The sequence below is a fragment of the Lipophrys pholis genome (genome assembly GCF_963383615.2).
Source record: "Lipophrys pholis genome assembly, chromosome: 2".
NCBI lineage: Eukaryota > Metazoa > Chordata > Actinopteri > Blenniiformes > Blenniidae > Lipophrys > Lipophrys pholis.
Genome location: NC_137636.1, coordinates 37,334,450 through 37,362,278, shown reverse-complemented (window position 1 = coordinate 37,362,278; position 27,829 = coordinate 37,334,450). Strand labels below are relative to the sequence as shown.

Sequence of the window (27,829 nt, the reverse complement as noted above, 5' to 3'; positions counted from 1 at the left end):
CTATAAAAACGGCAGCTTCAAGATCTTGTTTATTGGTTCTTTTTGTATTTGAGAGCTGCTCTCTCAGATTTCAATAAAATTTTGCATGTGTGTTCCTGAACACATATGCAAAGCTGAATATGTTAACAACAGAGGATTCATACAACCGACATATTAAAATATTGAGGACGTGTAGTAAATCACTGACCAATCAGCAGACGTCTCTTCGAAATCAGACCCGTTCTATGGTCCCGAGTACCTCGATGGAGGGGTGACTGAAAAGCGTCAAACTTTGGAGCGGTTATTTCCGGAAAATCCCAAATTCTTGTGGGGGAAACCCGAACCGTAACGGACTATACCAGACCATTCCTGCACTTTTTGTGCGGTGGAAACGGGGTTTAAGATACTCAGTGTAGCCAGAATGAATACTTTTACAAATGAAAAAAATCCCAGTTCAGTCTCTCCTTCTGCTGCAGCTGCATAAAAAAAGCTGCTTTTCCCAAAACTTGTGGGGGTTGAGGAGGGAGACAAACCTCAGCTTTTCATGGTCTTAAAAATAATATAATGGCAAATAACATAACACTGAATCCTGCCATGGAAGTTGTAGTGAGTACAAGTAAATTGTACCGGACCTCCGTGCACTTGGAGTGCTGCGGTGCGTTCAATGACCTCTTGGAAAAGTCCCTCTTGAAAATGGTTTTGACAATAAATCTGCAACCAAATCTCTTTATCGTCTCCTTCAGCCATTGTAGGTTGACTAAACCTCTATTAAATCAACCAACTATATTGTTGTTCATGCAGCTGCTCCAGAGGCAGTCAGCTAGCTGGAGAGTGAACTCTCTGACGAGCCAATCAGAGGGCTTGAATATGCTGACGTCACCCTAGGCCTTCTAGAAGGTCCTGAGTCGCCAATATCAAAATGTGATTGGTTGAAGCAGCAGCGTGACCAACGCTTGTTTTACACTGCAGATGCCTGCAGAACTGAAAGTGAAGGCCTCAGGCAGATTTCTTTACCCGGCAACAGGTGATGGCTGAACTGTGATTGGTTAAAAGCTTTAATATGGAAGTTCAGTCTGGAAGCAGCGCAGCCAGGAGAGAAGCTCTGAGAGGAAGCGAACAGATCTTTTTCTGAGGCCTGCAGAGAAGCCTTCAGGCCCTGACGCTCCGCCACCGCTGAAACCCTTCTGTATATTTCAAAGTAACAACAAACTACACACATCATTGGAATAGTAGTGGGCGCTATAGTTCCAGCAGCTCAATGAAAATGGCCTTGTTTCATTCTCACTTCATGAAACAACAGTCACCTTCATCTGGAAAGTACAAGAGCTATACTTTCCAATAATGTGTTTAGTATGTTGTTACTTTGAAAACTCTTCTGTACATGTTTGTGAAAAGGTCAAAACCCAGACTGCTCCTCGTCGCACCACAACCAAAATATGGCTTAAATCATTGTAGCTTGTTTCCATGGCAACCAAAATAAATCTTGACGTCCAAGTACTTATTTTGGTCTTAAATCATCAAAAGGATCACAAATGCAAAGTTTCATTGAAATCCACAGACCTGGACTTTGCAGCTGATTTTCTCAGTCGGCAGCTCTTATTAAAAGCCATATCACTACAACCTGGAATATGGTTTTTCTAAAATGCTTTTCTGCAGTGATTTTTCTCTCCTGATCGGATTTACAACCTGTTTAAGATCCATGTTTAGATTAAAGACGTCTTCTTTCTGTGTGAGCAGGCGAGCAGGGAGTAAAATGTGATGTTTTGGGTGTTATGATTGAAGAGAATTTGAGCTGGAAATCACACAGAAATTACACAAACATGAAAATATCAAAAACAATTGCTGTCCTACACAAAGTAAATGATCTATTGGATTACAAAGCTCTGTCCATGTTATCTCACTGTCTGATTGGTCCTTGTCTGACTGGCTGTGTTGAAGTTTGGGGAAAAGCATGTAAGACAAACATCCAGTCAGTCTTCATATTGCAGAAAAGAGCCGTATGAATAATAAGCAGAAAAGAATCCAGACCTCCTCCAAACCCTTTATTCCTTCAGTTAAAACTGTTGAAGTTCAGTGACATTGTAGATCACAGCATTTTACAAATTATGTATAAAGGGCATCAAAAATTCTAACCTGTAAATCTCCAGGTCAGATTTGCAAAAAGAGTCAGTGAGTGAAACTGAAAAGGAAAAGAAACCAAAGTTCAGGACAAAATGAAAGGAGCCGTGCTTTTCTGTGGGAGGAGTCACATTGTGGAACAATCTGAGCATTTAAAAGAATGTAAAGCAAATATAAGATTTAAACATCTAATTAAAACAAGTATATTATTAAAATACAGTGAACTTCTCTAAAGTACCATGATGTCTTGGGTTTTGTTTTTGTTTTTGTGTTGTTGTTGTTGTTGATGTCGACCTTCTGCTCGTCTGTTTTGTTCTTTAGTCTTGTTTTCTGGTTTGTTTAATTTTGTTTCTTATGAAAGATAAAGTTGATATGAATGAGTGTCGGCGCTTCCTTCTCAATCATCACAGACATTTTTTTGTTTGTTGTTTTCTCAAGCTGTTGTGAGCCGATTATTGGTACAAAGGGGCAGATTACATGAGATTATTCTTCCTTCTGCTTCCTTCATTCAGAAGTTTGTAAACTTTTGTGTTGATATTAAATAGATTTTTTCTTTTTTTTTAATGAATGGAATAGATAAAATAGAAATACCACGAATGTTCCTCCTCAGGTATGACGGTTTCCCCGTGTTGAGTCTGGACCTGTTTGACCCCTTGGAGGGCCTGCGGACGCCGTCGTCCCGCCTCGCCGCCAGGCACAGCTGCCCCACCAGCCCCGCCCCCATGTTCAGACGCACCAAGCAGGTGAGCAGAGCAGTCCATCACAGAGCGGCCTCCTCAGAACGCTCATACCACTGTGACTGTTTGAAAACACAGTATTACACTACTTCATGTGTATTCTATTAGAGTTGTCTTTGTTACTCTTAAATGTACACGGGGAGATAAATATACACTTTATTATTCTTGTGCGTATGTTGTATTTCTGAGTTCTGGCACGTGAAGCTGCTGGAGTGTGTTTGTTTTGAGGTAAAGGACGGAGGAGAAGTTTACAGCCTGTTTGTGTGGCGGGAGCTGTCCTGGTTTTAGTATTTTCTAAAATCTCCTTTCTCTCCTGATCGGTCTTTGATTAGAACAGTTCAACGTGAAAGTCAAAAAGTTTTTCTTTCATTGGGGAACAGAGTTTCATGCACATAAATGATCCAGCTTAACACAGATGTGATGAGATCAGCCCCCCGTCTGATTAGGATTACAGCTGGACTGTAGGAAGTGGTGTAATCCTGAAACGATCTGTCAGAGTTACTGTATGTGTGAATATCTGTCACCTAACGTCACCACCAGAAGTTTCACACACACACATAAAGAAGGATGGTTGATGCTGAAGACGATGCTGCTCTTGATAAATATTTAAGTACTTTAATATTGTTTACAGGCTCGACGGATGTAAAGTTAATAACAGGGACTTGTTTCTACATTGGCAGGTTTTCGGGTAAAGCTGAATGTGGGAATGTGTGCGTACATCACAAAGCATTATGGGAACGATCCCCTGACAGAAGCAGATGATATTCCCGGTGCATTTAATCCCACACATGAACCGATCACTTCATCCAGTGCTGCTGGAAACAGGACAATCAGATCAAACTACCATTTTCTCACCTAAACTCATTTGTCTATGATGAAAGGCCTCTGGGGAAAGCCGTTTCTATTGAAGCTGGTCACGTTGGTGTAAAATAGAATTTTTTTGACCACATTTTCTTAATCTCTCGTCAGGCAGCTGGTCATATTTACTAACTTCCTCATTTCACAGAAGAACCCGTTGAGATTGGTGCTGCTTGTGTGGGATTTTTAGAAGTTATGTAAATTAAGTTAAAACATGACACTTCTGCTTTAAACTTCTCGTATATTGTGATAAATATAAATCTTTTGCCTCTTTGCCTTTGTAAATCACCACTTTCTGGAAAGTGACAGGAGACACATTGGAGGCGCAGAGTAGAACTGAAACAATCAACACTTTGGAATCCCTTCATGAAATCCACTGAGACGTACATTTAATTCAGACAAATCATGAAACACGTCTCCTTTTGCTCAGTTTCTGGTCTTTTTCTCACATATTTCATTATCAAGAAATAATGTTCTACTATTTTATATTCGTGTGTAAAAATTGGCTCTTTACCTTCAAAACATTTTCCCAAAGAGATTTTAATAGAAAAGGTTTAAGTTTCTCCATTGTTTATAAATGATTTTTAAACTATCCTCTTACGTTGGAGGATTTGCTTTAACCTTCACTACTTTTGTTTTCTGAGTTACCTGAATCAGCCGTTGTGGTGTTCAGCAGGCTGGACGGTTAGAAACCATCAGCAGCTGCTTCTCATCCAGAAAACCGCAGTCGGACTTCAACATCATTTCTATGAAAGACGCAATGGGCTCTAAACACTTCTCTAATGTATCTAATGATGGATTCAGACCTTAAATGTGTGAAACGGGTTCAGGCAGAGTTCAGGTTCAAAGCCCTCGTGTTGTTCTGAAGCAGCCTTTACTTTCTCTGCTCTCCAATTTTGGAATAAACTGAAACTGTCGGATCATTTAAATCAGGTCTTAAACCTGTTTACATTAATCATCTCATCTGAAGCTGCTGTTTTTATTGTCTGTTCAATGTTCCACTGGTTTAGTTTATTGTTTTTATGACCTCCAAACTACTTTTAATGTCCTTCAGTGTTTCATTTTAATATATTTTAATGCATTTCAAAGAAACTTTATCTATTGTTGTTACATAATTGTCAGACCAGAAATGGAAATCTACTGGTTGTAAATTCCACAGTTGCTTTATGGATTCACACGCCAAGAAAATAGTTTTTAATTGGTTAAAGGAAAACGAAGAAGTTCTTTTTTCCTTATTTCCTTTCTTGTTTTCTCTTTTTCTTTTCTTTTTTTCAGTTCAGGAAGCAGTTCTCTGAGGCGATGCACAAACAAAAGTTGTTTTGTTCAGTCACATTATTTCCTGTGGGGGGTCTCGCATGTCCTCGAGGCTAAAATGTTGTTGTCCTCCATCTTTGTTGTTGCCCTAACTCTAAAGCTAACCCTAACCTTCTGTTTCCTAAGGAGATCAAATCTGCTCAGAAGATAGCCAAGAAGTACTCGTCCATCCCTCAGCTGTGGTCCAAGTGTCTGCTGCGTCACTGCTACGGCCTGTGGTTCATCTGCCTGCCTGCGTACGTCAAGGTGTGCCACTCCAAGGTGCGGGCGCTGCGCACCGCGTACGACGTCCTCAGGAAAATGCAGGCGAAGAAGCTGCAGCCGCCTGACGAGGTTGGTGACCCACAAAGCACCACCCAGCGCCGCTGCTGTTTTCCTGAACAATCCAACGTGTGCGTCCAGGTGTGTTACCGGGTGCTGATGCAGCTGTGTGGGCAGTACGGCCAGCCGGTCCTGGCTGTCAGGGTCCTGTTTGAGATGAAGAAGGCCGGAGTCCACCCAAACGCCATCACGTACGGCTACTACAACAAGGTGCAGTACCTGTTTATGATAACACACCCAAATAACAATATTTCTCCCTGATTAAACCTGCAAATGTACTCCCTCGTTCACTGGCATAAAGAGCCGCCGGACACGTAGAGTTGGATTAGATAAAAATATACAGTAACCAGGGTGTTTTCGCCGCATCATGAATATTCTGCTGATTCTGCAACAAGTTTGACTAATGCATGAACACGCGTGTGGCAGCCAGACACATCTCCAGGATGACTGTCCACTGGGATGCTCTTTTTGTTCCATCAACAGTGATGGATGAATATGCAGACCGAGTGCTGCAAGGATGACGAAAACACAGAAGGGAGAGTCGCCTCTGCTCTTCCCCAGACTGCAGCCCAATGGGAATATTCAAACGTGCATTAAATCCTGGGTACATGATAATCTGTTAATCTCTGAATTGGAAAAACAAGATTACATGTGTACATATTATTACCTTACAGCAGCAACGGGATCTTTTTTTACAGTTTGTATTCAGAAGTGAACAAACAGAGAGCGAGAACTGAAAGAACAAGAAAAAGGAAGAGGCACAATTTTGAGTCTTTTGAAAATCAAGATAGTGGGTGCTTCCTCATAGTCCCTCCTATCTCCTTACCGATCCACCTTTCCTTAACCCTGTGACATCATCCACAGGATTAAGGAGGGTTAAGGTGTTAGGAGGCTTCCTAAAGGAGTTAGTGAAAGGTCTTAGGAGGCTTCCTAAAGGAGTTAGGAAAGGTGTTAGGAGGCTTCCTAAAGGAGTTAAGGAAAGGTGTTAGGAGGCTTCCTAAAGGAGTTAGTGAAAGGTGTTAGGAGGCTTCCTAAAGGAGTTAAGGAAAGGTGTTAGGAGGCTTCCTAAAGGAGTTAGGAAAGGTGTTAGGAGGCTTCCTAAAGGAGTTAGTGAAAGGTGTTAGGAAGCTTCCTAAAGGAGTTAAGGAAAGGTGTTAGGAGGCTTCCTAAAGGAGTTAAGGAAAGATAATCATGTTGTTGTGACAGTCAGACCAAACTTCCACTAGGTGGCGTAATAATAATGCGACGGCGGTGAAGGTTAGTGACGTCTGTCGTGGTGAAACAAGTAGAAATGTATAAAGTAGTATAAAGGTGGTTCCTCTCACGTTCCTCTGAGGTTCTAACCTCTGATATAAAGTCAAATATCTCAGGTTTGAATGTAAATCAAAGGAAAAGAGGAACTAAAGGGAAACGGCTGCAGGTGAATAAAGAACCAATCAGAGTGAGAAGAGGCTGCACAGAAACTGGACTTTACTGTGTTGGTTCTACATCATCCAGAACATTCCTAGTTGGGATCTGGGTTCTAGATGATTTCAAGTTGTTCTAGGCAGATTATTGCTTTGGTAACTTACATGATCTGCTCCTTTTTCAGTCATCCTGAGTTTCCCTGAAGCTCCGATGAGTGGGTTCCTTTAAATGTTGTCGCATCAGTGGTTCCTAGGGTGAAGGAGGTTCTAAAGGAAACATCAGTGGTTCCTAGGGTGAAGGAGGTTCTAAAGGAAGCATCAGTGGTTCCTAGGCTGAAGGAGGTTCTAAAAGAAGCATCGTGGTTCCTAGTCTACAGGAGGTTCTAAAGGAAGCATCAGTGCAGGGCTCGACATAAAGGACTGTCCGAAGTTCCGGGGCTAGTAAAAGCTTTGCTCAGGCAAGTGAATCATCTGCCCACCTTGCCTGAACGGGCTAGTGGATTTTAGGGATGGAGTCGATCCGATCCTGGATCGTATCGGGTTCTGATATCAACATAATTCACGGATCGGGAAGTTTCCGCTCCAACCTGCGGAGATTTCTGATCCATGATCCTGGTCTGCTTCACTGTTGCTGAAATGACTCCACAGTGTTTCCCTGCTGCTGCTCTGCTCGCTGGCTGCAAACTGTGGACTGGATTTCCTGAAGGGAGGCGGGTCTCAATGAGACCAGGAGGAATGAGTCAGGAAATCCATTCCACAGTTTGCAGCCAGCGAGCAGGCTAGGGAAGTAGCACTGTGCTATCCAACTTTTCATCACAACATGTTGCTGTTTGGACTTACTGTACCCACAATGCAAAGCAACACAGCAACGTGGATGTTTGCAAAGCAACGTAGCAACGTGGATGTTAGCAAAGCCGTAGCACAGCGAGGCGGCGCTCTGCAGCCAGACGTCAGCGTTTTCAAACTCCAGCTCTCCGAGGAGAACAGCACTGACATCAAAACAATGAACAGCAGCTCCTCCAGGCTGTCAGCAGGCGATTCACACCTCCGTGAAGCTGCATCCTACTCCACAATAAACTCCCTGAAAATAGTCCCAATGGTTGGAGCTGCGTTAGAGCTGGAAACATTGTGTTGGTGCTGCCTTGCTAAAGAGTTTCCCCAGGGATTAATGAAGTCATTCTGAGCTTTTAAAGATAGAACTAGTTTATTATGAGATGATGACGTCACGCAGACCCCCACATTGTCCACATGGAACTAAAATACTTTGTACTGCTTCCTTTTCTGTCCTGATACTAACCTCACGTTGTCTTTTGAGAGAATACATGTATACATTAGTACATTTCATACTTTACTGTAGAGAAGAGTTTATTACAGCCTCATATAAAATCAACAATGATGATAATATTAATAAAGCAAACAGCTCTGGTATCAGAATAGTATCGTTATCAGCAGATATACAAATATACGTATCGGGATCAGATCGGAAGTTAAAAAACGTGGATCGTTGCTTCCCTACTGCAGTGTAGATGAGCAAGTTCCTGAAGCTGTTCCTCCATCAGACTCCTGAAATAAGAACATTTGAATATTCATGAATTGTGCTTCAATACTTGTTTTCAAAATATTTTAGTGACAAACTGGATCCACATTTCGTCAGTTTGTGTTCTACAGTACTGCACTCTGCCATGCATCAGTTTGTGTCTTTTTATTAGTGTACTCTAGTCACTGAATAATATTTAATGTATGATACTACAATTTACTTTTTGTCCAAAACTAGTCATTAATTCTCTGGTTTGCACAAGAATATAATTCTTCCCTTTAAATCATTAATGCAGTACTTGTATATAATACTAATTCTAAGTTAATTGAAATGACTCTGTTAATATGTAAATAAATTAAATATGTAAATGAACTCTGATAGGCTAAATGAATGTTTCAGTACTATGTCAGAATCTGCATGGATACTCTCATGGAAAGACGTGAAATCCTTTTATGTTTGTCTAGTTATTTTTTATTGGAGTCAAATGTACCTCAAGTTTATTCAAAAACACATTACAATGTATTTATTGGTCGAATTCATATATTACCCAAGCTTATAGATTTCCATTAAACTTCGGGCAAATAAAAATGTGTCTGGGTAAGTAAAAAGTTGAAAGCACTTGAGCCCTGAGGAGGTTCCAAAGGAAGCTTTGAGCCTCCTTTCCTTAGCTTAGTGAGAATTCCAGCGCTCCTTATCTTGGCCGCCTCTTAAACACTTCTGGGGTTAAGGAGAAGTGGATAGGAAAGGAGATAGGAAAGGAGATAGTAGGGAGTGTTAGGACGCACCCCCTTTCTCATCCTTTGAAATGACCTGAGTGACATTCAACCCTGATGAGGTGAAAAGTCTTGGATAAGAACATCTTCACGGCCCAGATGAAGCAGAATATCGACTGAAAGCAGCTCTGATGTTTTCCTCTTGTTTTTTGTTTTTTTTCTGTGTTTATGATTCACAATGGAGTTTAAGTAATAGTATCCGAGGTATTGCACCGCTGTGCTTGGGAGCTCAGAATTAATTTCCCCCCCGATTGATATTTACAAGCCGTTATACTTGATCACAGTAACACCTCCACACGCATTCAGCTCTCGCAACAAAAAGAAAAACATCAGCGACATTTGTGGCGCACAAACCCCCGGGGTCGTTGGACCCCCCCTCAGGTGTCAGGATGAGTGGGGACTGTTATTACTACCGCCTCTCCCTGATCCGGAGGAGAGAATTGGCTGACGTTCGCTGCCAGGAGCCAAGGCCACAGTCAAGGTGAGTCAGGTGACACCTGAGAGGGGCTTCTTCTTTCCTGGCGGATGAATCTGTGTGTTCACTGCAGCTGCAGGTGCTTCTTTTCCTTTTCATGCTCTTTATGGAGAGCTTTTGTCATTGTGCACACACAGCTGTGCATTAATTCCTCATTACATTCACATGAAATAATGGATCCTATTAGATTTGGATTTTTAATTCCATATTCGTCCAGATATAAGATAAGTGAGCAGTGCGTTGGCAGGATGAGGGTCCGGCTACTGGACATCGTTAAGCTGCTCAAAGGATTTAATGTTCTGCATCTCCAAGGCCTCGTTCACACTGCCGGGTAAAGCAACCCGATTCTGATGTTTTCCCCACAGTGACTCACATCAACCTGTTCTGTTTCCATGTTAAAGCTCCATTATGATGTTTTCCCACCAGACCCAGGCCTCCATCATATGTTTTACCAGTTCTGATATTTTCCTACATGTGACGGCTTCGTCAACGACGTTTGACTGACGTCATGATAAGTGCCGGAGGAAGCGGCTCCGCCAGAATAAAAGCTGTAAAAGCTGTGCTCATCTTTTTACTTCATTCTCCTCCTTCTTCCCTCCTCATGTTGTCTAGATTCTGTCGCTCGTATATAAGAACCACTAGAAAATGGATCTACAAGTTGACCAGCGTTGCCAGATATGGTGGTATCCCCAAATTAGGATGTCAAACTTTATTTAGTGCGCTTGTGTGTTTATAGCGTGTTCTTTATTACACATATGATAGTTTTATGGTTTTAACATGATTCCTACACAGGTTGAGATCTTGGCTGATTTTTATTGAGGCGTCTGGGTTTTACCTTCTTTAGGCTTGAAACAGTGAGTCACACCTGGCAACCCTGGTGCTGACCGGTGTGCCATGTGTAAGTAGTGTGCTGCTCGGTGTGACTTCACGTCGTCTTCTGCTCTCTGAGGCCCGGAAACATCCGGTCCGATCACCTTCAGACGGCAGGTCGCGTTTGATATGATCAAACAAAAAAATTGGATCCAAGAAAAAAATCTGAATTGAGCATCAAGACCTGCGGTGTGGGCGGAGCGTCAGTGTTAGAATGCTGCAGCCGTTTGCAACAGCTATATATTTTCCTGTTTTCATTAGTTTGATTTAAAAAGCAGTCCATAAAAACATTTATATGCAAAAGCTTTTCCCAACATTTTTATATTTATATTGAATAATACAAGGTCTTCTTACTGTTATTCCCCCTCATAACATTGTATTTTGTACTGTATTTTCCATTCTATTCAATCCATCTGTTTTAAGTTTTGTTTTGAATTCAGTTTTATGTAGTTTATTGTATATTTTATTTTTCTAGTTTTTCTTTTCCTAAAGGTATTTTTTTATCCCACTGTAGTTCTTCATTGCTTTGTTTTTCTTCATTGTTTCATATGAGCTGTCCTTACAGATTTATTGATATTTTACCAGCAGTTTATTTTTAATTTGACTTTTGTTATACAGTGCATGAGTGTTTTGATGTCACCAGGCTGTGATTGTGTTAATTGGTGCCCGTTCTTGCCTGTATGATCAATATAAACCCAGAGCCAGCAGGTGAGAAGTATTTGCTGAGCTTAAAGTCTGTTCCATGTTAATCTGTGACCTTAAGAGGTGTTAGCAGCACAAACTTTCTTTTTACACGACTGAATTCTAGTTTTGTTAATGTGAATCTTAATGTGTATCACTCTTTTGGAAATGCACAAGAAACTGTAGTATTGAATTCCAGTTTGCTTAGTTTTCCTTTCTTAAACTGCAAATGATATTGTGTATTATGTGAGAGAAGTTCAGTAACAATGCTGCGCTGGGATACTTGTGGGATTACTGCGGTGCTATTTTTAGCTTCTGACAGCTCAACCGAGAGCTTATAAACTTTATGACGGAGTGAAAACACCAGCAGAAACTCTGTTGCACAGAACAGTAAAGATGCACTGCAATGAGAAGAGACTGCGGTACGTCGTCTCATCCTGTGTTCAGTTCATTCTGATATTTCTGAGACCTTCTGAAGGAACCTGGCTCCGGTTCTTTGGTGCAGTCCACACATCAGATGATCACATTCTTTGCTTGAACTAAAGCTGGAGAGATCAGCGTTAAAAATACTAGATTTTGTGGTTGGAAAAGGGCAGGAAAGTATTTTTATTTATTTGGAAATATTTGAAGGAAAGTATTTGATTACTGCAATTTTCTTATGGAATAATCGTTCCTAAAATAAAGGTAAAATATCCAGTTTCCTTCGTCACTGGAACACGCTCAACGACACTGCTGATAACACCTCCAGGACACGCCGCAGAGCAGCCGGCACGATAAACCTTGGCTCCTTTAGTCTGGCAGAGCAGTCCAGCTTCTCTCCGAGGGGCTGCAGACGTTCATTCTGGTGGCAGACAGACTGTCCAACTATCCTAACTGTCCTCTATACCTGGGCGTTCAGGGTCTCTGATGACTTTTGTTCTCACGGCTTTGGTCCAGTTTGAGTTGAATTGAATAAAGTTGGAGCTGCATTCCAAGAATAGTCAGACTCCACATCTTGAGAAATGTATTTAGAATATAGACGCATGTACGTTATAAGTTGTGTTCACTGTTTATTTTAGCTGCTGTAGAACATTTAACGTGCAGCGGAAAATCAATCCCCACCCGTTTTCATCATGTTTAGACACTTGCCTCTTTAGCACATGTGAAAGCATTTGGTCTCATACTGAATCCGTAAATCCACTTTCTCAGTATCCCAGTGTGGTAGGCCCCGTTTACACGACAACGAATTAGAGTGTATCCGCAAAACGTTCTTCAATTTTGGGGGGTCCGTTTACACAGCACCAGTGTTCTGATCCTCTGTATCTGCAAAGTTTTTAATCCGGCTCCCAAGGTGGAAAGATTCTTTCACTGCGCAAATCCCTCCTGCAGAGACTGATGGAGGCTACAGAGCCTGAACTTCAAAGAGGTTATATTGTGCTAAATTAACTTTCTAGTGGTTTTCCAGCAGTACTAATCGTCCTCATACCTGGACTGACGTCCCAGAAGTGAAGACAGTCTGTCCTCTCTGTCCCTGGCTTGTTTCAGGTTTTAAAAAGTGTGTTGCTCCAAGCAGCCAATCAGAAATCAAACCCTATATAGTGTCATCGGGGGTTTAGCCAGTCCCAATCAAGGTAGGCCCTCCCTTTGACTCCTCCCACAATTAGGCAGCTCTGCTCTGGAACATGGCACCACGAGAGGAAGTACTTCCTCCTCTTCCCAAGATGGGCATGTGTGGGTGGAGCCAGTCCAGCTCACACAGACACAGCAGATTCTGAATGCAGCTCCTATGATCCAATATTCAAATGAGGGAAATGAAGGAGGAGCTAGAAACTTAGAATACTGAAGGTTTCTGGAGCGACCGGACCAGGAGGAGGAGGAGGAACAGGAGGAGGAGGAGAACAGGAGGAACAGGAGGAGGAGAACAGGAGGAGGAGGTGAACATCTGGATGAAATGACTCCTTTAAAGTCCAGTTTTACTCAGACTAATGTAACAATTAGATTTATGTGTCGTTCAAACGTACAGACTGAAGCAGGAAGTCAAGCAAAACTGCACCTCGAGTTCAAAATGATCTTATAACAAGTAATGTTTGTTTTTAGATAAAAATGTTTACGTAGAGAAGGTACATTAACAAAGGAGGTTATTAAAATATCTATGAAAACACAATGAAACCCACCCTGTCCGTTCATATTATTATTGCACATATTTTATATTTCTGAGCCTGACGGTTGTTTAAGTGATCTGCCTTCATCATCGCCGTCCTCTTCCTGTCCTGCTGCTCCTCTAGGCGGTGCTGGAGAGTACGTGGCCGTCCAGCACCAGAGGAGGATACTTCCTGTGGATGAAGCTGAGAAACGTCATTCTGGGCGTGGCGCAGTTCAAGCAGGCGCTGCGCCGCCACGCCCCCCTCACTCAGAGCCCTCTGTCAGGTGACTATGGCCATTTGATTGATTATTGATTCGTTTAGAGAGTGTGGCCTTGCCAAGTGGAATCAAGCCAGGATTTAATTCTTGTTTCCATAAAGGGGCTCGTTATTTCTTTGGGTTTTTGACATGAGCAAATGTAACTTGAACAACTTGAGGGATATCTCATGCTTCATCATGGGGGGGGGGGGGGTCGTGTATCTTTGGTTTCAATGATCCGATTTAGGAGGGGGAACTTGAATCCTAGTTTATCCTAGTGAACAACAACTCCCTGGGGTTTTGCGTTGAGTTCAGACCTCGACACATCCGCAGTAAATAAAGTTCATCCAGAGCTGTAGCCTGCAACAAAGTCCAACATCCACACACTCTCCAGAGCGTTCCTCCTTAAGTTTCCCTTCGGTCTCCCTCACCGACGTAAACACACGTCTGCTTCTGCACGCAGCTTGTTGAATGAGCCCCCCAATGCACATTCCCCGGGAGAAGTGCACCGGTCTGCAGCTGTGTGTCAGAGACGTTCCCTTCCAGTCAGCATTCCTGCTCTCCTTTGTTTCCGTTTCAGTCAAAAAGCCTCCAATAATAAGTGATTTTAGATAAAAAAAAACCTGAAGCTTTAATACACATCATTCTTTTTTTTTCAAGCATTGAAACCCTGAGCAGCTGTCAGCCCGGCAGAGCGGGATCCAAACCGTCATCCACCCATAAAGTTAGGATTTCACTTTACTTTATTGATTTGTGTAAAGAAAACAAAAAACCCTCCTCTCAAATTTGACCCCAATTTAGAACTCGTACTGTCTCTCTCATCACTTATGTTGAAACTACAGTTCATGAAAAACATCCGCAGTGTTGTGAATATGCCTATAATGTCTATATTATCCTTTGATTTCCTGTACTAGTATAATAAACTGTCAAAATGTATATAATAAATGTAATAGAATATTTAGTTTAGTTAGTTTTATTTCAGTTGCATTTATACAAATTTATTACAAAAAATTAACTGTCCAGCAATCCAGCAGTAATATAATATAATATAACATAACATAACATAATATAATATAATATAATATAACATAACATAATATAATATAATATAATATAATATAATATAATATGATATAATATAATATAATATAATATAATATAATATAATATAATATAATATAATATAATATAATATAATATGATATGATATGATATAATATAATATAATATAATATAATATAATATAATATAATATAATATAATATAATATAATGATGATGTTAAAACAAATTGTGAGAATACACGGTTTCATTCCAAGATCACAAGGTAACTAAACTTTCAAAATAAAATGCTCTGGTGATGTGATGAATTGCCAGCCCTTGTTAAAGGTGAAAACAGATACCTGCCCTCCAGCAGGTGGGCTTTCCTTCTCCTGCATGTCCATAATAACCCGCACACCCAGCACGTGATAATCCAAAACCTGCTCATCTCAGTTTTTTACAAATATTCCCTTAAGCAGCCGACGCCATGTTTTCCTCGGCGGTTCAGTCCGACAGAGATCGATAAGCATCGTGTAAAACACTCAAACACTCCTGCCCACACACACATGCTGCTGCAACATGTCCACAGTTTCTGTTTTTATTTGCTGCCGAGTCAACAACTTTCTGGTTAATTTCTGGAAATGATCAGGAAGAGTTTAAGTTGTAAAAACACAGATAATCAATAAATTAAATACATTTTCATTCATCCTGTATTTTTTCGATTTGATTACCATTTAATTTCTACTATTTATGTACAGATGGACATAACTTCTTCTATTTGAAATCACAGAAATTGAGATGGATCCATTCAATCCAGTTTCAGGACGTCATATGAAGAACTCTTTTTAAAAGTGCTCTGAATGAATCCAAATGTGACATTATTCTCCAGATTTGCTAAATGCAAACTGAAAAGATTGTCTTCCTCCATCATTTTGCAGTGATTCCCTCCAAATGCAGCGTTATATTCTGCAGTGAACTTGACGCAGATCTTCAGCTCCTGTACCTTGACCTGCACGGCGAGTCTTTACCGATTCACCGACTCCTTTAACGCCGGGTTGTTTTTGGGCAGATGGCAGCGACCTGGACGCCGTGAGTCACGGCAGCGTGGACAGCTCTGCCGACACGAACGCGGCCGAGCAGCAGGGCGCCGTGGCCAAAGCAGACCCCGCTGACGACAGGTCCAGCACAGGTACACTCCCCACAGCTGCTGCCATCTTGTTCTACCTCACTTTTTCTTTTCTCACCGTGACATTTCTTGTCCTTCTCCTTCCTCTTCATGTCTGCCACTCACCGACCGGACTCTTCCTCATTTCTACCCTCCTTTTTTATTTTTTTATTTCCGCCGCCTGTTTCTCCACCTCCCTTCCATCCTTTTTGTTTGCGTCGCCCGCCCCCGGTCTCTGCTGTGCTCTGTCCCTGACCCTGCCCTCACTCTGGCCCTGCCTGTGTTGCCCTTGCATGCAGCTGCCTGTGGGGGCGGCGGCGTGGGCGCCATGGGGCGGCAGGCCCACCCACTCTGGGGGGGCTCTGAGCTCAGAGAAGCCACCCTCCATCCAGGTAAACCTCTCTGTCAGCCGACTCGTCTGCCCTTTCTCTGGTTGTGTCTCATCCTACCTGCTGTCACACCTTTTTGTTTTCACACCTCTTTCGCTCATCAGTGCTGTGAAAGTTACTGCAAATGAAAAATGGCACCAGACCCTCTTTAAGAACATTTGTGAGTTACTTTTCTAAACTGTCTGTTCGGCTGCTCCCTTTAACTGGTGAGTAGCGTAATAAATTTTGCCATTCTGAATATAATAAAGCCACCAATATAATAGATAGCAGAAGACTTCTTGTAATCATGATTGAGAAAGTTAGAGTTTGTATCATCAAAGAATATGATGGCTCTCCCGTCCATTATACATATTTTTGATCAGCCAGCTGCACAAAACCTGCAAAAAAAAGCTTTTATTTACAAGACATGCAGTTTTATTCATGTGTTATTGCATTACTGGCTGAAGTTCTAACATTTTGAAAGGATTTCTTTTAATGCAATTTCAATCATGTAATAACTTATTACATTATTGGCAACATGTTATTACGATGATGGATGAACAACCTTATTGGATAGTTAATGAGTTATTGGCTTTATTACACAGAAAAAGGTCCACATTATTATAGTATGAACTGTTACACAGAGGTCCATTTTGTTCCGCTGGATGACATTCCTGCTGCAACTGGGATTCAAATACAGATCCCACACAATCAAGGTCAAGACTTGATTCACTTCACCAGTTGCTGAAAATAAAAATTATAAAAAAGAGTTACTTTAAGAAGTGACTATTGTGTTTAATCTAATTGTCTGGGCCTGTCGTCATAACGTAAACATACTGTAGCTGTATTATTGGAATAGCTTTAACACATCAGCTGAGAATAATTCAGTGCAGTTGATGTTGTATATCAGTTAGTAGAGGAAGATGCTCTATAATCTGGATGTTAGAGGAGGAAGATGCTCTATAATGTGGATGATGGATGAGGAAGATGCTCTATAGTCTGGTGTTAGAGGAGGAAGATGCTCTATAATCTGGATGTTAGAGGAGGAAGATGCCCTATAATGTGGATGATAGATGAGGAAGATGCTCTATAATCTGGTGTTAGAGGAGGAAGATGCTCTATAATCTGGATGTTAGAGGAGGAAGATGCCCTATAATGTGGATGATAGATGAGGAAGATGCTCTATAATCTGGTGTTAGAGGAGGAAGATGCTCTATAATCTGGATGTTAGAGGAGGAAGATGCTCTATAGTCTGGTGTTAGAGGAGGAAGATGCTCTATAATCTGGATGTTAGAGGAGGAAGATGCCCTATAATGTGGATGATAGATGAGGAAGATGCTCTATAATCTGGTGTTAGAGGAGGAAGATGCTCTATAATCTGGATGTTAGAGGAGGAAGATGCTCTATAGTCTGGTGTTAGAGGAGGAAGATGCTCTATAATCTGGATGTTAGAGGAGGAAGATGCCCTATAATGTGGATGATAGATGAGGAAGATGCTCTATAGTCTGGTGTTAGAGGAGGAAGATGCTCTATAATCTGGATGTTAGAGGAGGAAGATGCCCTATAATGTGGATGTTAGAGGAGGAAGATGCTCTATAGTCTGGTGTTAGAGGAGGAAGATGCTCTATAATCTGGATGTTAGAGGAGGAGGGTGCTCTATAATCTGGATGTTGGTGGAGGAAGATGCTCTATAATCTGGATGTTGGAGGAGGACGGTGCTCTATTATCTGGATGTTGGAGGAGGACGATGCTCTATTATCTGATGTTAGAGGAGGAAAATGCACTATAATCTGGATGTTACAGGAGGAAGATGCTCTATAATCTGATGTGAGAGGAGGACGATGCTCTATAATCTGATGTGAGATGAGGAAGATGCTCTATAATCTGATGTGAGAGGCGGAAGATGCTCTATAATGTGAATTTAGAGGAGGGCGATGCTCTATAATCTGATGTTAGAGGAGGAAGCTGCACTATAATCTGGATGTTGGAGGAGGAAGATGCTCTATAATATGATGTTGGGGGAGGAAGATCTTCTATAATTTGATGTTTGAGGAGGAAGATGCTCTATAATCTGATGTTAGAGGAGGAAGCTGCACTATAATCTGGATGTTGGAAAAGGAAGATGTTCTATAATTTGATGTTTGAGGAGGAAGATGCTCTTGCAGCTTTTTGAAAAAATAAACATTTTTAAAGATAACGTTAATGTAATGCTGCTAATGCACCGTAGCTACTAAATGTTAATTTTATGCTCCAGATACTTTCATGTTTATCAGGAGTGAGTTCAAGAATAATGAGGTGTTCCTTCTCCAGTCAACAACAGTTTAGTGAAACTGAGCAGCTGCAGCTCTAAATGATTACAAAAGTAGAACCCAACACTAAAACCTAGTTAGTTGTTGTACATACATGTGACATGGAGGTGATTAAGCCTCTGATGTGAATCAGGTGTGCTGCCTCACCTCTCTGCCACCCAGAGTGCCGGGGTGACAGGAGGGAGTGAACACACAGACACAGAAGAGCCTGAAAGAGGCAGTCGTGTCTGAAGGTCAATTCCTCCTCCATAAGAACAAGAAGAGAGTTCAGCAGTGCAGGTCCTGCTGAACAAAATGACCTCATTTCCTTCTTCCAGCTCCTTCTGGCTGAACAGATTAGTTTGGGCTGTTCCAACCGTCCTGGCTGAACTGTGTAGGAGCTGCTCTGCTGAAACTGCTGCTCTGCCGTGTGCTGCTCATGTGTTCCAGCTCGCTAATGACTGTCTGTCATATATTAATCATATTTAGCTTGTAACAGCGCTACTGTATGAGCCCCACAGCTCGTTAAAAAGTTGGAGAGCAGGCTTACGTGATGCACCTGAACGCATCACGAACAGCTGTCAGCTACTGTAGTCAGAACCAGACCAACATGGCGGCTCGGACAAAAACTCTCTTTATTACTGAAACAGTTCAGAGAAATGTGTTTCTGAAAACACTGGAGGACAGAAATAAACTGCAGTTAAACAGTTTAAATGCCGCATCACAGACACGTGTGGCTGCTGTGAGGGGGCGTGGCCTGCTGTGAGGGGGCGTGGCCTGCTTTGAGGGGGCGGGGCCTGCAAGTTTGGCAGCCTCTTATAGGAGTATGAACAGTCCTGGAGAGAAAGCTGTTTTTTCAGCAGCTGGCTGACGTCACTGCCGACTTTTCTTCTTGTTCTTATGGCTTCAAAAAGGGAGGATGAAGGAGCCTTCAGAGTGTGTCCTGATTTGGTTGTAATAAAGAATGGTTAACTGGAACCCTGACTCCACGCCTCTGAGGGTGAACCTGACGGTGGCATGCTCCACCGCCACATTAAACTAATTGGATATGCTTTCTAAGTAGTGAAAATGTTTCATTACACATGTTTGTGTCTCTCAATATTAAAACAATCAACCTTTTCCCCACTGAAATGATTTATTTAATTTTGTAGTTTTTGCAGTCCAGTGTGTTCAGCCAGTAGGTCAGAATGAGTAAATAATTGCAGAATCACATCGGTGGGAAAAAAGACACCAAACGTTTAAGTTAAACAGTTTCATGTTGAAATAAAGAGGTAAAAGTAGTTAAAAACTGCAAATGACTTCTATGAAGTTTTCTGTTTCTTCTAAAGAGCAGTGGCATTCCAGTAACGTGTTCCTCATAGAGCTGCTTCTGTCTGAGCTCAGGTCTTTTCGTGACATCTTCCCATCTTCATCACAGTCTGCTGCTCCTCTCCTCTTCATCTTCTTCACCATCGAGGGATTTGTCTTTGTCAACTGTGGCGAGTAATTTACCCAGAGGCACCTTCTTTTTGATTGCTGGACTCATTTTAATCATGGAGGAGAGACGGCAGGAGCTCTGCCGACTCTCTGAGGAGGGGCCACGGCTCGCCGCCCTGCAGGTGGGCGGGGCCTCGACGTGCGAGGTGGAGGTGGAGTTGAGTCACGTGGCGTCAGCCGCTCGTGGTTTCATTCTGTTTGAGAGCCGAGCTGTTGCAGCCTCATGGTTTATTTAAAGATGACGATCAGAGAGGTTCATGGGCAGGATGAGAGAGGAGGGCAAATCGTCATGCAGCCGGTTGCCATGGAGACCGGCGGAGTTTCAGAGTCAGACGGAGGAGTCGGCTTCCAGTCAAATTCATTCTCAGTTTGTTTTGATGCAGCGAACGTCGATCCGTCACAGCCTTTTATCTGTCTGCTCACTCTGCAACACGTTCCTCCCAGAACCGATCAAAGCCATGAAAAGCCTCGCTGCTTCTATTAACGCCACGAATGTTTCAGTCACACCGGTCAGCCACAACATTATGACCAGCAGCTCAATACTGTGTTGGTGCTCACTGTGTGTGTGTGTGTGTGTGTGTGTGTGTGTGTGTGTGTGTGTGTGTGCAGGTACAGGTACAGGTACATCTCAAAAAATTAGGATATCATGAAAATGTTCAATATTTGTTGTCACTCATTTCAGAAAGTCAAATCCAGATATGATCTCGGCTCATGACACAGAGTGAAATATTCCAAGCCTTTATTTCTTGAAAAGTTGATGATGATGACTTGCAGAGAGTGAAAACCCCAAATTCAGTGTCTTCAGTGGAGAAAGAAATAGAACTTACTTTTTCAAAAGAATGTGAGAAGTGGATTATGTTTTCTTCGAAGGAAGAGGATCCTGCCTCCCTGAGACGGCAGCAATGTGACTCCCTACTTAAAATGAATTTAATTCAATATGAAGACGCGTGTATGCCTACTATCTTCTGTTTGTTCTGTTCTTTTTATACTGTTTGGTTTGTTCTATGTTTTGGTTTTGTTGTTATATAATGTAAATATAGTTATAAAAAAAAGTGGAACACCCACATTTTGTAGTAACTGTTGCAGATCCGTTATACAAAATGTGACAACGTTCATTAGGAAATGCGTTCAAGAATTGTATCACAAAATGCAGCGTGTAATTAGGGCTTTCTTCACCTGTGAGGGACATAATGTGGTTAATCTGTGTCCATCTACAAAAACATTGATACTTTTTCACGGAACTTTTTTTTTAATGCTTTTAAGTAATAAACCGTTAAAAAGGAAGCATTTTGACATAACGCCGAACTGTTTGAAGGGCAGTAATGTTGAGAGAAGAGGAGATCTCTGTCTGCGTGTCCTTGTGGTTTACCAGCAGGTTTCAGCAGCACTTTTGTTTTATCTCATTCGCGTTTATTGCTTCTCTTGTTGTTTTCCAGGAGACCAGTCAGATCTGGGCTACAACTCGCTGTCCAAAGAGGAGGTTAGGAGAGGAGACGCCGCCACGCAGGACGCTCCTCCGGACAAAGACGACAAGAAGGAGAGCGACTGCAGCTCACGTCAGTATTCTGGCTCATCTGACACCTGATTTTCCCGTCGACCTGCTCAAAAGACAAACCCCAGCTTGGCAGCATGGTCACCACATGGGATTTCCCTTTTCCCTCTGCCTTGATCTCTGCGTCTGCGCCGGAGACAAATCATTCCTTTTTGGTTTTCAGGGACATCAAAGCATTTCCAGTTGTGTGTCGTCCTCCAGCGGATTGGTTGAAGAGCACTGTTTCATTTCAAGCTGTGTGTGTGTGTGTTTAAGAAAATAAGAAAAGAAAAAAGAAGGCCTGTTTTAAATTGCAATTTCTGTTTGTAGTGTCAGAGACAGAAAGCACGAAGGGAAGCAAGGACTGCCTCCCGCAGCTGGACCTGGAGATCAATGCGTCTTTCAAGCCGCGCGGCATCGTTCGCAGCAGTTGTCCGTATGAAGACCGAGCCAGTAAACCCAGGAGCTCCGCCAGCACAGGTAATCCTACTGCACACTGGAACACAACTGTAAAGGCATTTCACCCGTTTGCTGATTTATTTTTTTTCCTCCGTTCAGTTTTTAGTTGTCAGAGAATTTGACTTAAACAAGCAGTGACAAAGAAATATGGACTCTTTGATCTTTTTTGAGAATTTGGTTTGAGTGTGCACACTTGAGAGTTGTTTCTAAAAATACTGGAGGAAATAAAGGTAGGTGTGATTACTTACAATCTAATGAAACCAGCAAGTATAATCCAACATATATTTGACAACATGGTCGGGTCAACAGGACAGACAGACAGACAGGCAGACAGGCAGACAGACAGACAGACAGACAGACAGACAGACAGACAGACAGACAGACAGACAGGCAGACAGACAGGCAGACAGACAGACAGACAGACAGACAGACAGACAGGCAGACAGACAGACAGACAGACAGAACAAATGAACTTTATTAATCCCCAAAGGGAAATTCCACTGTCCAGCAGCTCATTAAAAGAAAAACATCAAACACACATCCATTTATACACCACTGTTTATAGATGTGAATCGATTAAGTTAAATAAGTTTAGAAAGTGCAAAATAGTAGGTTAAAATGACTTTAAGAACCGCAGACGAATGTTTTTGGAATGTGTGAAGAAAACACGGTCCAGAGATAATCAACATGTTGAACTCTTGTGTAGCTGCGGTCAAGACTTTGTGTTGACCCACAAAAATGTTTAATCAGTCTGACACTTCCAAACATGGCGGCCAGCATCGATAACCCATTCTATAATGTTAAATTTGTTCTATATGCAGTTAACTAGTGTTGATGAGTGATCCATCTCTCTGCCTTGTTGCAGGCCATGTTGCCGGCCTCCTCTTCACTACTTCCCTGGATGACATTGGCGAGTGCCGCACCAGCAGTCTGCTGAGGAGGCACAAGAGCGCCCTGGAGGAGGTGGTGGGCAGAGCCAGCAGCGGCTCGGCCGTGGACTGGCAGGGCGCCAGGGGCCACCGGCTGAGCGGTGACACTGTGGGCAGCAGTGGCAGTGGCACCACCGTCCTCGGCCTGGGCATGAGTCAGGGGGAAACCGACCCAGAGAAGCTCGCAGGCCACCTGGGCGCCGACGCCAAGATCCTCTCCTCCAACTTCAGCAGGAGCAAGAGACCTCACTCTCTGAGGCTCGGTGGGTTAGAGGAGGCGACTGTAAAGGCAGGGAATGTCAGAAGTCTTGATCCCAGGGAGGAGGAGGAGGAAGAGGAGGAGGAGGAAGAGGAAGAGGAGGAAGAGGAGACAACAGAGGGGCAGGACTCCAGTGATGAAGACAGAAGCAACACAGAGGCCATTTTTGATTTGGAAGATTTGGATTTAGGCAAACCGAACTCTCAAGCGAAACCCTACAACAAATCCCATAAGAAGTCGGTGGAACGCAGCGCCAGCTACGGCGGTGTGAGCAGTGCGACGCCCAGAGGGGCGGTGAAGCGAACCGGCATTGAGACAGGCTTCGACCCCCTCTCGCTCTTGGCAGCCGAGTCGCAGTTGGCGCATCATGGCGAGGATCAGTACTCGGAGGGCGACGAGGCGAGCGCGGCCAGTGCCAGCAGGAACCTGGCCAGAGAGATCGAATTGTACATGAACCACATTGGCAGCCCGCTGAGCAGCCGCACGCCCAGCCTGGACCTGCAGGACCCCGCCAGCCCCCTGCTGCTGCACCCCCCCTCGCTTTCTGCCCCCCGCAGAGCCAGCCTGCCCCACAACTCCCCCCTCCGGAGTGCTGGGATGCCACGTTCCCGCACCTTCCAGCCCCCGTCCCCCTCCCAGCCCATTGCACGCCAGCGTCTGTGGTCGTCGCCCCCCCGCCGGAGCTCCAGCACGACCCCCAGCCCCAGCCCCCGGCCCAGTCCCCGGCCCAGCCCCTACAGGGAGAGGGCAGACAGGATGAGCCTGGTCTCACCCTCACCCTCCTCTTCCTCCTTCGCTCTGGACACTCTGCTCACGCCGACGCTGGATGTGTTTAAGACCAGCATGTTCTCTGCTGGGAAGGGCGTGGCCGAGAAGGCCAGCCGCTGGTATTCACGCCTGGCCACCTACACCACACCCACAAAGGTACAGCTTCACTTCCAACCAGAGAACGAGCTATTTCAACAGGACTGAAGAGACAGGGAACATGAACTTCAGAAGTCCCTCACAAATTTACTTAACAAAGGAGGGATACATTTTCCCTTCAGATTTCTTCAGCTGTAGTTTCTTTACCAACAATAGCCCAACTTTAAACCTGTATTTTATATCTTAATAGAGAAAAGAGCGTTTCCTTCTCAGTGTTCTCTAATGTGTTGCAGAATTGAATTGTTGTGTTGGCCAAAGCCTGTTAAAGTAGAATTATGTGAGAACATTTTGACACTGCAACAAGTCTGTCTCTGTGGCCAAAATGGTCCGAGTCCAAAACGAGCTCAAAGTGAATGATGCTGCCACCTAGTGGCCTCTTATGGCCACAACTCTATTTCTTTACTTTACTCTCCAGAAAACAAATACTGTGCAATGTTTGTTTGCACGGGGTGTCATTGTTCTAGAAAACAAACAAAGAATAAGTTTATGATTGTTTAAAGTTATTTTTTGTTGTGCAGATTTCCTTATAAATTCTAGTTTTTGAGATCTGGCATGACAATTGCTGTTATTTAAAAAAGAATATATTTCATATCATATCATTTCATATCATTAGGGAGTAACATCTGTGTGTTTCATAATGAAGATGAAGTATTTCAATAAGAAAAAGTGCTGTTCCAGACCTTAGTTATCTTTCCAAGTTGTTTTTATTGAATCATACCAATGAACAATAATATCTTACAATGTCCCTTTCCATTGAAAGAATTTGCTCTGTCCTGTTATATTATGTCATTTCTTTCCTGCACATTCTGTCATCAATGTTCATAAAAAACACCACCAAGAAAATGAGAATAAATAGAAAGCTCAAAGACTAGAAAGTTTAAAAAATGCTTCTAAAGAAAGAAGACATGTACATAATTATAATACCGTGTGCATACAAATTCACATAATATTGTAAATTATGTCAAACAGAGAAAAATGACCTCTGAGATAATGTTTTTGGAATCTCTCATTGTATATATACCTTTTCCAATTTACAGTTCAGCAGCAAATAAGTTATAGAAATACAACTGATATAATATAAAGAAAAGTAAAAAAAACCTTTTTTTAAAAACCTCTCAGATGAAATACACAACCCTGAACAAAAAAGTTTTTCTTAGTATCTGCCAAACAGTAAAAAAACATGTCTGGCTCTTTAAATGACAAACACTAAGAATAAAGGTTAAAAGTAGTCGAATGTCCTGAAATATGCAACTGATGGTGCAACAGAATCTTCCACTTCCAAAGCAACACGTTCAAAGTGTTTCCTGTGACTGGAGGCTTCAGGTGTGATTGTATACTTTGCCATAAAAAGGTTTTAAAGATTCGTAACTACTAGTACAACTAACATCAGTGGCTTTGTGGGTAAAACTTCACAACAACCCTCACAATACTTTATTATAGATCAACCAATTTGCTCAAGTATTTCCTCAGTAAATGTTTTCATGTGAGACGTTCCCGTTGCTGAATTCACCTGTGGATGTTGTTTGGAGTTTTATGTGACTGCGATTTTATTTGACTGTCGGTAGTTTTATGTGACTGTAGGTAGTTTTATTTGACTGTAGGTAGTTTTATGTGACTGTGGTTTTATTTGACTGTTGGTAGTTTTATTTGACTGTAGGTAGTTTTATGTGACTGTGATTTTATTTGACTGTTGGTAGTTTTATGTGACTGTAGGTAGTTTTATTTGACTGTAGGTAGTTTTAAGTGACTGTGGTTTTATTTGACTGTTGGTAGTTTTATGCGATGGTAGTTTTATTTGACTGTTGGTAGTTTTATGTCACTGTGGTTTTATTTGACTGTTGGTAGTTTTATGTGATGGTAATTTTATGCGATGGTAGTTTTATGTGACTGTTGGTAGTTTTATGTGACTGTGGTTTTATTTGACTGTTGGTAGTTTTATGTGATGGTAGTTTTACACTCACTGGCCACTTTATTAGGTACACCTTGCTCGTACCGAGTTGGACCCCTTTTGCCTTCAGAACTGCCTTAATCCTTGGTGGCCTAGTTTCAACAAGGTACTGGAGACGTTCCTCAGAGACGTTGGTCCATATTGACGTGATGGCGTCACGCAGTTGCTGCAGATTTGTCGGCTGCACATCCAGGATGTGAATCTCCCGTTCCACCACATCCCAAAGGTTCTACTGGATGGAGATCTGGTGACTGTGGAGGCCGTTTGAGTTCAGTGAACTCATTGTCATGTTCAAGGAACCAGTCTGAGATGATTGGTGCTTTATGACATGGAGCGTTATCCTGCTGGAAGGAACCCTCAGAAGATGGTCCACTGTGGTCATAAAGGGATGGACATGGTCAGCAACAATACTCAGGGAGGCTGTGGCGTTGACACCATGCTCAATTGGTACTAAGGAGCCCAAAGTGTGCCAAGAAAATCTCCCCCACACCATGACACCACCACCACCAGCCTGAAGCGTTGATACAAGCCAGGATGGATCCATGCTTTCATGTTGTTGACACCAAATTCTGACCCGACCATCCGAATGTCGCAGCAGAAATGGAGACTCATCAGACCAGGCAACGTTTTTCCAATCTTCTATTGTCCAGGTTTGTTGAGCCTGTGGGGGTTGGAGCCTCAGTTTCCTGTTTTTAGCTCACAGGAGTGGCACCCGGTGTGGTCTTCTGCTGCTGGAGCCCCTCCCCCTCAAGGTTCCAGGTCTCACCCTCACCCTCCTCTGTTGTGCCTTCAGAGACGTTCTCCTGCAGACCTCGGTTGTAACCAGTGGTTATTGGAGTTACTGTTGATGTTCTATCAGCTCCAACCAGTCTGGACATTCTCCTCTGACCTCTGGCATCAACAAGGCATTTGGCCCACAGAACTGCTGCTCACTGGATATTTTATCTTTTTCTGACCATTCTCTGTAAACCCTAGAGATGGTTGTGGGTGAAAATCCCAGTAGATCAGCAGTTTCTGAATTACTCAGCCCGTCTGGCACCAACAACCATGTCACGTTCAAAGTCACTGAAATCTCCTTTCTTCTCCATTCTGATGTCTACATGCCTACATACCTAAATACATTGAGTTGCTGCCATGTGATTGGCTGATTAGAAATTTGCTTTAAGGAGCAGTTGGACAGGCGTACCTAATAAAGTGGCCAGTGAGTGTATATGACTGTTGGTAGTTTTATGTGACTGTGGGTAGTTTTATGTAACTCTTGGTAGTTTTATGTGACTGTTGGTAGTTTTATGTAACTCTTAGTAGTTTTATACGAGTGTTGGTAGTTTTATGTGACTGTTGGTAGTTTCATGTGACTGTTGGTAGTTTTATACAACTGTTGGTAGTTTTATACGACTGTTGGTAGTTTTATGTGACTGTTGGTAGTTTCATGTGACTGTGGGTAGTTTCATGTGACTGTTGGTAGTTTTATACAACTGTTGGTAGTTTTATACAACTGTTGGTAGTTTTATACGACTGTTGGTAGTTTTATAGGACTGTTGGTAGTTTTATGTGACTGTTGGTAGCTTTATGTGACTGTTGGTAGGTTTATAGGACTGTTGGTAGTTTCATGTGACTGTTGGTAGTTTTATACGACTGTTGGTAGTTTTATGTGACTGTTGGTAGTTTTCAGTAGTGGTTTGACGCTCCGTCTCCCTGCAGGACGGTCTCAGCGATGGTCTGAGCTTTGGAGATCCAGACTGCTCCTCTTTGCTGGATGAGGACAACTGCAGGGCATCTTCAGAGTTCCCCGTCATCTCCCCACAGAGGAACGGCCTTGCCGGCCCCCCGGGGCCCCGCCGGAGCCCCAGACGGAGCCCCCTGCACAGCAGCCTGGACTGCCCCTCTGCAGGGTCCAGACATGGGAGGCCGATGTCTCTGCTACCCGGTGAGCTCAGCTTCCCCGTCATCAACTAACAGTATTAGTGGAGAGAGTTGCTGTGTGTTTCATCTGC

The 27,829-nt window shown here is 42.8% G+C and overlaps 1 protein-coding gene across 1 annotated transcript in view; it reads left to right on the top strand.

Annotated features, from left to right (window-relative positions):
- LOC308127632 (C-myc promoter-binding protein-like) overlaps positions 1 to 27,829 on the top strand; it is a 119,443-nt gene that overhangs the window by 76,757 nt on the left and 14,857 nt on the right. Inside the window, exons 16-24 of the mRNA XM_080492774.1 lie at positions 2,708 to 2,840; positions 5,133 to 5,339; positions 5,409 to 5,537; positions 13,334 to 13,475; positions 15,558 to 15,677; positions 21,222 to 21,341; positions 21,647 to 21,796; positions 22,641 to 23,887; positions 27,537 to 27,762. Coding sequence (XP_080348900.1) covers positions 2,708 to 2,840; positions 5,133 to 5,339; positions 5,409 to 5,537; positions 13,334 to 13,475; positions 15,558 to 15,677; positions 21,222 to 21,341; positions 21,647 to 21,796; positions 22,641 to 23,887; positions 27,537 to 27,762 — 2,474 coding nt within the window. The remainder of the gene's footprint in view (positions 1 to 2,707; positions 2,841 to 5,132; positions 5,340 to 5,408; positions 5,538 to 13,333; positions 13,476 to 15,557; positions 15,678 to 21,221; positions 21,342 to 21,646; positions 21,797 to 22,640; positions 23,888 to 27,536; positions 27,763 to 27,829) is intronic.